General features: G+C 41.2%; 2 protein-coding genes across 2 annotated transcripts; one reads left to right on the top strand and one right to left on the bottom strand.

Annotated features, from left to right (window-relative positions):
* Positions 1-2,103: 2,103 nt before the first annotated feature.
* On the top strand, positions 2,104-4,783 carry haao (3-hydroxyanthranilate 3,4-dioxygenase). The gene is made up of 4 exons (XM_046358888.1): positions 2,104-2,715; positions 2,865-2,971; positions 4,001-4,069; positions 4,230-4,783. Exons 1-4 carry the CDS (start codon positions 2,584-2,586, stop codon positions 4,381-4,383), a joined length of 462 nt encoding a protein of 153 aa, XP_046214844.1. The 5' UTR covers positions 2,104-2,583; the 3' UTR covers positions 4,384-4,783.
* Positions 4,784-4,954: 171 nt separating this feature from the next.
* LOC124041373 (transmembrane protein 229B-like) lies at positions 4,955-15,401 on the bottom strand. The gene is made up of 2 exons (XM_046358887.1): positions 15,170-15,401; positions 4,955-6,417 (listed from the first exon to the last, which is right to left on the bottom strand). Exons 1-2 carry the CDS (start codon positions 15,327-15,329, stop codon positions 5,933-5,935), a joined length of 645 nt encoding a protein of 214 aa, XP_046214843.1. The 5' UTR covers positions 15,330-15,401; the 3' UTR covers positions 4,955-5,932.

Below are 15,401 nucleotides of genomic sequence, written 5' to 3'. Positions count from 1 at the left end.
GAGGTCCTGGATGGCAGGGATCTTGGCTCCAGTAATGTACTGGACCGTACACACTACCCTCTGTAGCGTCTTGCGGTTGGATGTCAAGCATTTGCCATACCAAGCGATGATGCAGCCAGTCAAGATGCTCTCAATGGTGCAGCTGTAGAACTTTTCGAGTATCTCAGGGCCCATGCCAAATCTTTTCTGCCTCCTGAGGGGGAAGAGGCGTTGTCGTGCCTTTTTCACAACTGTTTTGGTGTGTGTGGACCATGCTAATTCCTTAGTGATGTAGACACAGAGGAACTTTCAACCCGGTCCACTAAAGCCCCGTCGATGTGAATGGGGGCGTACTCGGCCCTCTGTTTCCTGTAGTCCGCGATCAGCTCCTTTGTCTTGCTGATGTTGCGAAAAGTGGTAAGTGGTAAAAGAAGGGGATTTTAAGGTGATGAACTCAGCCAATAAAACAGGTTCAAACATAGAGTACAGTCAATTTTAAATGTTTTTTTTAAACATAAAAACAAAATACAACTAATTTAATTGTACCTTTTATAATATACTTTGCTTATCCATGTACATTCTATGAGACAGCAGTGCTAATTTGAATGTGATTCCTGCTTCCCTCCTACTCATTAACATGTGCAGTCCTCGTCCCCTCATCACTTCACTCCATCACATTACTGACAAGTGTTTCCGCTTTGGTCTTATATGACCGCCCACATCACTGTCACTAGTTTTCTTATTGTGGGAATGAAAGCAACCTTTCACCGATCACACCAGACTAACCTAGTTATCCCACTTCTGTACTTTGGACTCTCAATCTCTCTGAACCCCCCCCCCCCCCCACAAAAAAACACACAGGACAAAATGATTCGATACACAAAGAGTTATTTTTTCCGTTACAATTTTCACATCACTTTGCAATAATGAGTGGGAAACCACTTCTTGTGAACGTGGACAAATGGATTGCAGAGAATGAAAGGGCCTTTCTACCACCAGTGTGCAACAAACTCACGTGAGTAGCAGCCTGGGCTAGTTTTGTTTATAGACATCGTTATAGTTTCAGTTTTAGTTGCACACTCCGGTGTCACTAGATTAAACAAACTATAACTTAGAAAGTCTTCATATTAAGTGTTCATAAGCACAGATGCTTCACAAATCATCTATAGGATTTATATGAAGCATCTGTTGTTATTTTAAAATGGGACCATGCTACCATCACGTTGAGCTGTAAAATAAGTTCTGTTTACCCCCTGACTATCTTTAGTAGTCAAATGTGAATCATTCACGCTATGTTGGCAAAGATTGACAAAGGTAATGAATGTGAGCAAAGTGCATGCTTTCATATTTTCTTTCTCCTCTAGGCATTTGTGTCAGCTGAACATCATGCTTGTTGGAGGTCCCAACACCAGCAATGATTAACACATAGAGGAAGGGGAGGAGGTAGGAGAAAAGGCCAACATTCACCTATGACATTGACCAAATACTGTGGCAAAGGATTGAGTGATGTTCCTCTGACTGAGTTCATGTGAGAAGGTTAGGCACGGGGGTTAGGAAAGATACTACGGTGGCTTGACTGATTGCTAACTAACTAGCGTGGTAATGTCCTTGCATCAGTTGCTTACTTTCAGATAGGGACATTGCATAGGAATGATATCTCAAGCACTTGCAGACAATTGGCATTCAAACGACTAAGATATATTATGTATGTGATATAAGACTTATTTGCGCTATGTAAAGACTTTATACAATGAGTGTACAAAACATTAGGAACATCTTCCTAATATTGACTTAGAACAGCCTCAATTCGTCAGGGTATGGACTACAAGGTGTCAAAAGTGTTCCACGGGGATGCTTCCCGTAGTTGTGTCAAGTTGGCTGGATGTCCTCTAGGTGATGAACCATTCTTGATTACACACGGGAAACTGTTGAGAGTGAAAAACCCAGCAGCGTTGCAGTTCTTGACACACTCAAACCGATGCGCCTGGCACCTACTACCATAACCCGTTCAAAGGCACTTAAATATTTTGTCTTTCCCATTCACCCTCTGAATAGCACACATACACAATCCATGTCTCAATTGTTTCAAGGCTTAAAAATCCTTCTTTAACCCGTCTCCTCCCCTTCATCTACACTGATTGAAGTGGATTCAACAGGTGACATCAATAAGGGATCATAGCTTTCACCTGGATTCACCTGGTCAGTCTATGTCATGGAAAGAGCAGGTGTTTCTAATGCTTTGTGTACTCAGTCTATTTACAAAGCAGAGAGGATTGCACTTGCATTTTCAAGAACAAAATCTAGCCACTGGAGGTCAGTAGAAGCACATTCATAGCTTAGTGAGCACTTGAATGTGATGTGAAGCCTAAGATATGATGTATCTGTGTTTTTTCTAGTCTGAAGGTATTGCTTTTCACTGTCATGTCCTCTTCCTGTCTTGTTTTGTGCAGCTCTACTTGGTGGAAGGGGACATATGTCTGAAGGTGGTAGAGAATGGAAAACATACATTTAACTTGGCAAGTCAGTTAAGAACAAATTCTTATTTACAATGATGGCCTACTCCGGCCAAATCCAGACAGCACTGGGCCAATTGTGCACCACCCTATGGGACTCCCACAGCCGGATGTGATACAGCCGGGATTCAAACCAGGGACTGTAGTGACACCCCTTGCACTGAGATGCAGTGCCTTAGACCCCTGCACCACTCAGGAGCTTGTGCATATCCACAAGGCCCCGGTGAGAGAAACAACAGCTATTCCAAGCTTCCCTCGCCAAGTCCACTGTTTAACATAAGTGATAGTGCCATAAAAAACTATGCAGATTTTTTAGGTTTGTGTTTGTGTCACATGTCCTCCTGTCCTCCTGTGTCCATATCTGGTCCTCAGACATTTCTGCTCCCAGCTCGGATCCCCCACTCCCCCCATAGACTGGATAACACTGTGGGGCTGGTGTTGGAGAGATGGAGGCTTCATTCAAAGACAGACTGTTTAAGGTACCACCATCCACCATGCCTTCTTCTTACACACATCGTCACACCTCACATCCCCTTGACCCCCCTACGAGAGAGAGAGAGAGAGAGAGAGAGAGAGAGAGAGAGAGAGAGAGAGAGAGAGAGAGAGAGAGAGAGAGAGAGAGAGAGAGAGAGAGAGAGAGAGAGAGAGAGAGAGAGAGAGAGAGAGAGAGAGAGAGAGAGAGAGAGAGAGAGAGAGAAGAAATCATGCCTCTGTGGTTTCAGGTAATGTGTGGATGACACTACAGACATTTTGAGAGGGTTTTACTGTGAAAACCTGTGGACCCAGTTGGTGCTAGTGATTCAAAAGTGAGACGCATGTCATTGAATTTAGTCTGGCATTAAACAGAACATTTTTTGTGAACATTAGTGCTCGGCAGGGAATACTCAGCGGATGCTGTGGTCCTCAGTTTCTTTTGCGTCGGAGCAGCACAGAACAGGCAATTTAAACCCAGGTGACTCCCCCTCTCACAAAGTGACAATGGGAAAGGTGGTCTTCAGTAGGTGTTGCACATGACTTTTATTTTTTGTGTGGTTTTATATCGGGGTTGTGGATATTTTGCTGTGCAAGTGTGTCCCACGACACGAGAACCCTGTTGGCCAATGTGCTATCATTTTCTGTCTGTCTAGACTTCAGACAGCCTCAGAAAACCTTGCATGTGATGACCCCCTTCCACTTCAGAGACTGAGTGGAAAAACAACGTCCCTCCCTGGCCAGCTGACACCCCATCTGCATGTTCAGAGCCCAGTTTGAGACGGAGGTGACTCTGGAATGATGACTTAGCTATTTGTTGACCTTTTACGTTCATTGAAACCTTTCAAAGCGACCAACAACCAGTCCAGACTGAGCTCCCCACTGATTCAAACTCATGACTTGCTAATATTGAAAGTTACAGTAAGTTGCTCACTAGTGTAGTAGGAGGAAAGTGAGCTATAGGTCTGGTTTATCGGACTAGTGAGTGTAAAGATGATGATGGTGGTGCTAATGTTACTTCTACTACTCTCTGACAGACCATGCTGTGTGGCCCCGGGCAGACAGAGGTTTGTAAACAAGAAACTGATGTCTGGTTATGGCAGCAGGTACAGTGTCACTAATCCATTCGTGAATTTGCATTTCTGTCACGTCATCAATGCCTTCACTATTTATTTAAACGTGTGGTATTTCTCTCTTTTCATTTCACTCGCTCTGCTTTCTTCTGTCTATTTGCACTTTCGTCCTCACCTTCTCTTCCTCTCCCAGGAGGGATCCCTCCCCATGTGACTGGATGGCCAAGAGTTCCCTCAGCCCACAGGAGACAGCCTACTCATTCCGGGACACAGCCAGTGAGTGGGATGATGAGTGTGGTAATAAGAAAAGGAAATGGATGATAGAGTGGATATGTGCATGTTTGTGAATTGCCCCAATAAATAATGGCTAGAGAAAGAATGCTGTATTCAAGTAACACAAGAAGAAAGAGGTCGCGCACTCATACAGTAGATGCTATTATTTTGTGGTTTGCTAGAGGAATCGGTTTGAATTTCTGTTTTTGTATGATTCCGGTGCTTCCGGTATCAGTGGAGGGGAGAATTTGCCTGTTTGTCAGTCAAAACCCAGGAAGGAGACGTGCATGACCTCTGACGAGCACGCTCTCTGCTGCGACGCACAAGGGAAAAGGAGGGTCAGCGAAAGGGATTGCATGTTATTTTGCTGCAGAGAGCGTGATTGTAACCCTGAGTCATAAATGACGTTAAAGATTAACACTCTAATGAGCTCAAAGATAAGATTTGGGTAGGTATTGAGTAAAACAGGAAGTCAAAACAAACTGTAATAGAACATCTTGACAAATAAACATAGCAACAACAATATATTTTCATGCTTTCGGAATGAAACCATTGCATGAACACCTGAATCAGTGTTCGAAATGTATTCAAACTGAATTGTACATTTGTACAATTTGTACAAGTGTTCATAAATAAATACAAATATGGTATGTGATCTTTTATTTGTTGACACACCAAATGGTTTCGTTAGCACTTCCCAGCAGTCAGGATGGTTGAATGAGGAAGTTCACACATACTTCCTGTAATACTTCCCTTCATGTAAACCACACACTGAAGCATAACTTTTATCTTCCATTGATGCAATGCTGCATTAGATTAATTTCAACAACATCCATTTAACCAAGTTAAACCCAAATTTCAGAAAAACTCATTTTATTTCTCTTAGTCCAAACCTGATGCATGTAAGATAGCAGAACAAATTAGAAATCAGCAATGTTAGTCGAGATATTTGACGGGCCTACTAATTAAAACCTGTTTTTAATATGAAGCCTTTGATCCTTTAGGATGTTTGAACAGTACTTAGGTTGTACAACTGAATGTGGTGTGTGGGTTTGTGACAGTGGCCCTACAGTAGATTCTCTTCCCAGCACAGTGTACTGCCCACAGAGCAGATGACTGATACATTCTGTCATGTTCCAGCTTGCCTCATTTGATGCTTGATAGTGCACTTGTTATTCGCTGCCATGGCAACCGACTAGTGCTCTCTCGGTAAAAATGCTTTCCGGTATTACCATGTTGACAGTTATTACCATGCTCACTGAAAACGATAGACTTAAGGGTTTGTGAGGACACTGTCAATTACATGGTGTGTTTCCATTTATAAATTGGGTGGTTCAGGTCCTGAATGCTGATTGGCTGACAGCTGTGGTAATTCAGACTGTGTACCACGGCTATGACAAAACATTTATTTTGAATGCTCTAATTACATTGTTAACCAGTTTATAATAGCAATAAGTCACCTCAGGGGTTTATGAAAAGGGCTGTTTCCAGGCACTCCACGATGAGGCATGCCTAAGAACGGCCATATACCACACCCCCTCGGGACTTATTGCTTAAGTATGCTGTGTATATAATAGGATGTAGGTGAGACTGTATGACTTGGTAATCCTCTACAGAGAGTCATCAGTTAGCCAGTCGTACTCTCAGAGTTTTTCTGATGACATGCTGCTCTGCTATTAGTGAGGCCAGGGCCCAGGGCAGGGCGTACTCAAGAGTCACCAGCCCTGCCAGGTTATAGCTAAACCCAGAGTAGTCCCATGGACAGGCTCCTAAAATCCTCAGCACCACGCCCCAGCTAAACTCCCACAGGTAGATGAACAGGGTGTAGACCAGCATGCGTAGCAGCAGGGGGCAGCGCTGGGCCAACAGCCTGCCACGCAGGCCCTCTATGAGGAAGATGGCCAAGGCATACATGGGGAGGGCCCAAAGGCTGGTGTGTCCTGCCAGCCTCCTGTCCTTGGTCTCCCACCAGTCCCATACAGCGGTGAAGCCCACCTCACACAGGCAGCCGTGCAGGGCGTAGACATAGAGGCGGCCCAGAGGGGACAGGGGACGATGGGTCACCCGCTCTGGTGGCTCTGGTGGGGCCTCCTCATCATCACCAGCCTCTGTCACAGGAAGAGAATATCAAGACTTGTTGCACGCTATGAAGTATTTCTCACCTGTCCAGACAGTACAATCGATTACGAGTGATGAGTGCACAGCATAACATGCTGACCAGACTGCTGGACATGTCGCATGCGCGAGCATCGCAAAATACATTTTGAAAGCCATGTTATTCAATTATTGCACCCACACTGCTCGCGGGCGCCAACAAGTGTCTGCGTTGCCAAGGGCTAAAATAGAATTCCTTTCTATTTCTGACGAAGATCGCGCTGAAAGTCCTACCTCTTCCACCTCCTCAATGGTTTATAGAAGCAGGTACCCACGTGCCATCTCCTCATTGGTTATACCCACGTGGATGATTGAAAGATGAACTGTTTTGCCGATCACCATATAAGTTCAAAGATGAAAAAGCCTGGAAGGAGGAGAGATGACTAGAAACGATTCGGTTGGCCGTTTTATGTGTGGATTAATTGTCGGAGTAGAGGACCTTTTGCATTTCAGGTAAAATAACAACTCAATGTTTATATCCCAGGACAAATTAGCTAGCAACAGCAAGCTAGCTAAACAGAAAGCTAGCGAGTGCAAGCTAACTAGCTAAATTGCCATGCATGTTTAATGCTTTTCGACTTGTCCCCAAATGAATGCCATTGGTTCAGAGTTTGTTTTGCTATTTTAACCTGCGTCTCGTGATCGCGTTTGGTGTAGAGGGACAAAATAAATGTATGCACGATAACGCAGGATGTCACACACGTGCAGCAGGTTTGGGTTCCGTGATACAGTTACAGTATTATGCAACACAGGGCATTTTAACAGTCTCACAAAATACTTGCTCCACATATCTGCATGCTCTGGTTAAATGCACATAGTCAAAGACCCATGCCAGTGCATATCAGGAGACAACTCTACTATTCTCCGTCACATTTATGTTTCTTCATCATCTGTTGTCTTCATGATGTCTTAGCATGTCCAAATGGAATGGTTTGAGATGGTTCACTCTGTATGTCTCCATGTTCAGTTACAGCTCTGTGATACCTACAGTATGATAACTGTTTAGTTATGCAATATTAGAAATGTCATTTTGACAGCAGGTTCACCAGGCAAATACACAAAACCCCAGTTGTCAGATCGAGTAAGACAGTCATTCCCACTAGTTACAGCATCAACTTGTGTGTAACCCATACACCCAGTGTGACCTTTACACCCAATAAAGTTGGCCCTTTACTAAATGGTTTTAAGGATACACTCTACAAATATTCTACCACTAAAATGATATAGTTATACATAATAGATATATGTTTACTACTGTAGCTCCACCCATGAGTGATCCTGCAAACCCAGCCATAATGGAAGCTATTTTAATGAACTTTCTCACTTGGTACTGTCAGAAAACCACCGCTGAAGATGCTATGATGAGTGTAAATGTTGAAGAGAATGTTTCTTCCCTGGTTTGCATTTCCCCTTTTGCAGGTTTCACTATATCATTGAGTCCATCTTAGACACATTTCCTCATCACAACTTTCCTGCTTTCATGCTCCTCCCCTATGTAAACATGTTTTGTTACTTCCCTTATGCACTATGCTTTTCACGGGAGCTAACTTCACCACAGGTCAATATAGTCTACACGTCTGTCTATCCTGCCCTCTATCCACCATGCATAGTGACAATAGTGGTAGGTGGATCGTTTGTCCACATCTGCAATAGGCTTAACTGTAAAATCATTCAAAGCTGCACCAAGGCTGTAAACTGCAGTGATAATGTCATTTGAACAACGACGCAAAAGCCCTGTGATTTGAATATTGCCTTCCATTTGGATCAGTTGTGGCTCTGCTCTCGAATGGTTTATAAGGTCTAGAAAGGCACAGTAGCAGGCCAGTCTGCTGTATTTTGTGGATCATCATTCTCCCAAGTCGTCCTATAATAATGTGGCCACATACAGTACCAGTCAAAAGGTTGGACACACCTACTCATTCTTTATTTGAACTATTTTCTACATTGTATAATAATAGCGACGACTATGAATAGCGAAAAACTATGAAATAACACGTGGAAACATGTAGTAGAAAAAAAGCGTAAAACAAATTAAAATATATTTTATATCTCAGATTCTTCAATGTAGCCACCCTTTGCCGCGATGACAGCTTTGAACACTTTTTGGCATTCTCTCAACCAGCTTCATGTGGTAGTCACCTGGAATGCATTTCAATAAACAGGTGTGCCTTGTTAAAAGTTAATTAGTGGAATTTCTTTCCTTCTTAAGTGCGTTTGAGCCAATCAGTTGTGTTGTGACAAGGTAGGGGTGGTATATATTTGGTTAAAAAAAACAAGAACAGCTCAAATAAGCAAAGAGAAATGACAGTCCATCATTACTTTAAGACATGAAGGTCACTCAATCCGGAAAATTTCAAGAACTTGGAAAGTTTCTTCAAGTGCAGTCGCAAAAACCATCATGCGCTTTGATGAAACTGGCTCTCATGAGGACCTCCACTGGAAAGGAAGACCCAGTTACCTCTGCTGCAGAGGATAAGTTCATTAAAGTTACCAGACATTGCAGCCCAAATAAATGCTTCACAGAGTTCAAGTAACAGACACATCTTAAAATCAACTGTTCAGAGGAGTATGTGTGAATCAGGCCTTGATGGTTGAATTGTTGCAAAGAAACCACTACTAAAGGACACCAATAAGAAGAAGAGACTTGATTGGGCCAAGAAACATGAGAAATGGTGGAAATCGGTGGAAATCTGTCCTTTGGTCTGATCAGTCCAAATGTTTGATTTTTGGTTCCAACCACCATGTCATTGTGAGACAGAGAGTAGGTGAACGGATGATCTCCACACGTGTGGTTCACACGTGAAGCATGGAGGAGGAGGTGTTATGGTGCTTTGCTGGTGACATTGTCTGTGATTTATTTAGAATTCAAGGCACACTTAACCAGCATGGCTACCACAGCATTCTGCAGCAATACGCCATCCCATCTGGTTTGCGCTCAGTGGGACTGTCATTTGTTTTTCAACAGGACAATGAGCCAACAAAAGTCTAAAAAAGGTAAGCTTAAATTGCTCTGCTTCCTCTCGACAAACGTACGCTTTAATATAGTCTGTATTTGTAATTTAACTTTTTAAATGTATTACCTTTCATGTGTGACACAAACACAAACAGTCACAATGTTCTAATCTGATTAGGCTAATTCAATGGAAAGAGACATCTGTTACAAAACACCAAAAGGTGTAATGACATTCAGAGATTGTCAAGCCAAGCCTTCGATACTGGGAGGGATGTAAGACCTATATATTCTGTTTGTCGAGTTTGACAAGTCTATTTGATTGTGGTGTTGAAAACGCAAACCATGATGTTGAAGCGTCCAAAGTTGATATGCTTGGCTTATTGGTTCTGTGGTGCATTTGGCACAGAAACCTGTTGGTGGAAAATTAATTGCATATGTTTTATATAATTATAAACATTGCATCAACATTTTGTAAATTGGATTCCTACCTAGCGGATCATTGTCTGCAGCCGGCTCTGATCGTACTGAAACAGGTAGGGAGAGTTAACTTGTCCGTGGTGGTCTGCGAAACCCTCAACCTTCTGGCCCGTAGCCCTGCATGGTATCGACTGTGCCACAAAAGCATGGTGAGGTGGCGAAGACGATATCCACGTTTAAAAACACAGGGTCGCTACAGTTATTGTTATTTGTGGTCGTAAACATTGTTTTGGGTTAATTCTATAAGTATAAGGGGGAGGGTGTGCATTTTTACCGAGGTAAAGACTGTTTCAGGTTGGATATTCAACGGATATTTGCCTGTAGTTTTCCTTACGACCACCAACAGCAGTTAGGGACCGTCAACATAGTAACAAATCAAATTTTTCAAATTTCAATAGCTCTTTAACCATTACACCTAAAGCTTTTAAAATTGGTTGTAGCTAACCTGATGGCATAGACACACATTGCACACACTTTAAAAAAAAGTGTATTTACATCTCGCACTATTTTAAATGATTTATTTACATTTTTGAATTTCAATAGCTCCTTGGTCATGTGACCTACTGACTTCAAACAAGGTTCAGAATGTCCACTGACTACCCTTCTATATTGCACACCCTTTAGTTTGTCCATTTTCATCTCACATGATTTTACATGAATTTTCAACATTATAATTTCAATAGCTCCTTGGTTATGTGACCTACTTACTCCAAACCAGGTTCAGAGTGTCCACTCAGTGGGCCTACACATTGCACACCCTTTAGTTTGTCTACTTTAATCTCATGCTATTAGACGTAAATCTGTAAGCTTTGCAGGCCTTCATTTTACATGGGTGTTCAACATTTTTGGGGGAAGTTAACAAATGTTCCAGCCTCGCAATAACTATCGTTCACATTTAATTTTTCATTAATTTTTTTTTAACCTTTATTTTACTTGGCAAGTCAGTTAAGAACAAATTCTTATTTTCAACGACGGCCTAGGAACAGTGGGTTAACTGCCTGTTCGGGGGCAGAACGACAGATTTGTACCTTGTCAGCTCGGGGGATTCGAACTTGCAACCTTTCGGTTACTAGTCCAACACTCTAACCACTGAAAAGATCCACAAATGGCTGTATGTGGAATGGATCAAGGACAGGAGATGTGTTCGAACAGAGGTGCTTAAAGGAAGGCGCACAGGTAGGCCTCATGAAAAACATATGCTCTTTATATTCACAGTAATTCTAAACATATTGTGTAAAAAATTATTCATACAGTATGAAGGATGAACATAGAAGAACATTAGATGTGCACCTAACCAAGTATAAGGACATGTAATATCATTATGTAGTTCACTGGAAATGGAGCTGAATGTTTCTGATGACGTACACCTTAATATTTATGTCCCTCATTTTTTATGACATACTGTGAAAAACTGTCTTGGCTGCTAGCTCTGTCACTTTCAGACATGCGCAGAGCAGACTGAAAGGGGATGGGTAGCTCTTGACTTGAACCACAGGGGTTCTCTGTAAAGAGAGAGTAATCAAAAGGCACAGACACACCCCTTGACTTTCAATTGGCACCCTTGACCTGTGTATTCTCTCCTGATTGGTCTCTGTGGTGCTTAGTCAATGGGATCTCCGTTGCTGGCCCCATCATTAAGTTTTTACACAGTCTGGCAGTCTGACTCAAGTGCCAGAGGTATGAGGAGAGACATCCTCCATTGTATTTATGGGAACAAATGTTTTCTATTGCTTTGTATCCTGTTCTTGGACAGTTAGAAGACACAATGCATTAATGCAAAAATATATATATACTAATTACTGACCATTAGTAACTTCAACCTTGTAGGTCTGTGGATGTTTGGGCCAATAAAGTGCCAACTCAATTCTACCACTGACTAGTCTCTCATGCCCCTATGAACGTGAACACAGGGCAATAGTTTTTCATCTAAACCAGACCTGTTTAACTGGAGGACACTAACCCCTAATTGGGGCTCTTTTCTTGACACACAGTAGCAGTTTACCACATAACAAGTCAAGAAGATCAAAAAGTAGATTGTTGTCAGGGTGTATTACATCCTGTGCTGCCACATTGTCGTATCCATTCTGGATTCAGACGGGTAAAATCACAGCTGAAAAATACCTCTATGTACGTGTATACTGTATGTGGGAATGTCTTATGTCCGGCCTACATTTCATGTTGGTACATGGAATATTCCTCATCTGTATATATCATAAATTGTTATTGCAAATAGAGGTATTATGTTCAAAAACAGACATTTTCAGATATTATTTTGACAAACACACTTTAACACACTTTGGTGCTTACAATTCATTCTCCGTTGTCATAGATTTGGTGAGCACTGTCATCTGTGGTCTTTGTGATATGACTTTCTTTCAGCACGTACTGATGAAACTGTCACGTAATATTTTTTTCCTTAAAGTCTACAAACGCTCTACATTTATTCACTCTGTGATAGTGTTGGATCCTATATGCTACTTTTATTATTGTCCTGTAAATGGTTCAGTGCCTATAATTTAGGCTGTGTGTAGAATGGGGCATAAATTACAGAGATAATGAAAACAGCATACATTTTTGGCCTGTGTATTAATATGCCTATATTAATCAGAATCCCGTTATGTTTAAAAAAGAGAATACCTCAAAATGAGAAGATCCTGCCATGGAAAAGACGACTGGTTGGACAAAGTGGAAAGGGGGGGGGGGGGAATAACTCCCACCATGCAGCAGGACACCTTCAGCTGTGGGGTCTTTATAATGCAGGGTTGAGAGTTATATTTTCAATAATGGATGGTTAGCTGTTATGTGACAATTAGGTCAAAAACTCCATTTTATTTTGGGTGTAGATGACCAAGGAAGTTGCACAGAACTTCCCCAACATCCCTTCCCAAATTGATATGGAACCTTCAAAAACACATGGAGCAACTGCGAATAAAATGGCTTGAGGTTATACTAAAAATGTCTGGTATGTAATGACATTTAATTCAAAGTAAATGTAAATATTTGTTTTATGTTATGTATATTTCTATGTTGTTGTGTGGGACAGCCATATGTTCAGGGCAATGCCTATGATTTCAGAGTTCAACAACTGCTTCATGTGGGCCACTGATAAAGAACCTGGATGTGGCCCAAAGACTGACTGGGTTAGTAACATGTAAGACAATTTATGATATAACACAATGGATGGCTAATACGTCATACTGCATTGATATTTGATATTATTTATAACGTGTTAAGCTTTGTTTTGTTTTAGATGGAATGTTTTGCACGCCAACGGTGGTTCCATGTGCTGTGCCTTGGAATGAAGAGAAACGAGTTCAACAGAGTGAAGAACACAAACTGGAAGTGCTGTCTTTGTTGTTGAAAATGTAAGCTATACCCCATCCACACTGAAGAGGCTCTGAAATGTCAACCAGGGATAAAGAGAAAGTTAACAGGGTGACATGTTTCGTACTTAATTGAAGTAAAGTCTCTGTTGACATGTTGGAAAATATTAAAGGTCTACAATTTCTGTTTAATTTGTCAATATAAATTTTTTATTCATTGATTTACTGGCCACCATTACTGTGGTTACATGTTCAGTATATGTATTGACCAGTAAACCCACTGCAGCCTACCTCACAAGCTCACTCTCCATCCCTGCTTTGGACAATTAATAGCATGACTCTCGTACTTTGACCTTTTCCTTTATGGGTGATATTAACGACTAAAGGAGATATTATCTGTCTCTCTCCTATTGTGTACCGCTGTTAAATACTGTGGCAAAATAAATAAAAAAACAGGAAAAATAAGTACTTAGAACTACCAATTATTATCGATAAATATTAAAGAAAATGGTATACACAACACTGAACTGAACCCCCTAATTGTCAAACTAATAATAATGTACAGCAATATAGAAGATACATGACTAGAGGTTATGCAATATGGGTGTATATCCACTGTATGCTTCTTAGGTGTGTAATTGACATGACCAAGTAGCTATTGCAATTTAAAACTATGAAAATGTACGTTACACCGCATGATTTTACAGTATACAACCAAGAAGTGTGCAATATAGAAGGGTAGTCGGTGTACATCCTGCACCTTGTTTGAAGTCAGTAGGTCACATGACCAAGGAGCTATTCGAAATTTGAACATTTCAAAATTAATGTAAAATCATGTGAGATGAAAATGGACAAACTAAAGGATGTGCAATGTGTAGGCCCACTGAGTGGACATTCTGCAACTTGTTTGAAGTCATTAGGTCACATGACCAAGGAGCTATTGACATTTAAAATTTAGAAAAATTACTGTAAAATCATGTGAGATGAAAATGGACAAACTAAAGGATGTGCAATGTGTAGGCCCACTGAGTGGACATTCTGCAACTTGTTTGAAGTCATTAGGTCACATGACCAAGGAGCTATTGACATTTAAAATTTAGAAAAATTACTGTAAAATCATGTGAGATGAAAATGGACAAACTAAAGGATGTGCAATGTGTAGGCCCACTGAGTGGACATTCTGCACCTTGTTTGAAGTCAGTAGGTCACATGACTAAGGAGCTATTGAAATTCAAATGTAAACAAAGTTTGTACTTCCTAATTCAATTAGGAATTCAAAATGCTGCTCACATTTCCACATGTTTATTAGCTTTGGAAAGCACATTAATGTCCAAATCGTGAAAATAAGACCTGTGCAATGTTGTGCGCAATTTTTCCAACATCATGACAATTATTTGGAGTCTGTGGCTCAAATAGTTTGAAAGCTATTGAGGTTTGAAAGAGCGAATATCCGTTGAATATCCAACTTGAAACTGTTTTTTACCTTGGTTGCATTTTTTTTTCTTCTACCGTACAAAGGGGAGTGTCATGTGAAAATATTTTTGACGTTGGGGAGGGGGGTGCAAGTCAATAACCTTTGTCTTCTATTGACTCACGGGGGAAACACAGACGATTTCACGACATGCTTTCCTATTAAAAAGTCTCTATGATATTCCATGCAAAGTTTAAGAAATGTGCTTATACTATGTCAGCATTGTTATGGTCTATAGAGTCTATTGTTCTCAATTTAACAGACAAACAATTGACTTTATCTGCGATTGTTATGGATCAGGCTGTTACTGTAAAAGACTCAGCTTAGGAAAGAACTGAACAAGTTTTATTTCAGCATAGAAACATTTATGGCTGTAACAAATTGATTAGCTGATAGTCATGATTGTTATCTGAAAAAATGACTTTGTGATAAAAATGCAATCCTATAAAACCAACTCCCCAAAAAGTGACTCAATGACTCACCCAAAGTTTTACCGCCTAGTACCCTCCTTACGTGTCGTGTTCCTGATTCCATCCCTGAGCCGTGTATGTCTCTGTGGTTACGTTGCCTTTTATAATGCTTCCCGGTCTGCCTCTTTGTGTCTATGTGTGTGTGTGTGTGTTTAGACCCTAGGCTAAACATTAAGCCAGTCCATGCTATCAGAGGTACAGAGCGACATCTCTTCTCCAGTCTAAGGTCAAGGTGGAGTGCGGA

This window comes from Oncorhynchus gorbuscha, linkage group LG08 (genome assembly GCF_021184085.1).
Source record: "Oncorhynchus gorbuscha isolate QuinsamMale2020 ecotype Even-year linkage group LG08, OgorEven_v1.0, whole genome shotgun sequence".
In the NCBI taxonomy this organism is placed as follows: domain Eukaryota; kingdom Metazoa; phylum Chordata; class Actinopteri; order Salmoniformes; family Salmonidae; genus Oncorhynchus; species Oncorhynchus gorbuscha.
This window is presented reverse-complemented; position numbering and strand designations above follow the sequence as displayed.

Coding starts and splice junctions, on each gene's coding strand:
- haao (XM_046358888.1), top strand. CDS start 2,584: ATGGGACTCCCACAGCCGGATGTGATACAGCCGGGATTCAAACCAGGG. Junction 2,972..4,000: donor TCAAAGACAGACTGTTTAAG/GTACCACCATCC, acceptor ACTCTCTGACAG/ACCATGCTGTGTGGCCCCGG. Junction 4,070..4,229: donor ATGTCTGGTTATGGCAGCAG/GTACAGTGTCAC, acceptor TTCCTCTCCCAG/GAGGGATCCCTCCCCATGTG.
- LOC124041373 (XM_046358887.1), bottom strand. CDS start 15,329: ATGTTTAGCCTAGGGTCTAAACACACACACACACACATAGACACAAAG. Junction 6,418..15,169: donor ACTAGGCGGTAAAACTTTGG/GTGAGTCATTGA, acceptor TTCCTGTGACAG/AGGCTGGTGATGATGAGGAG.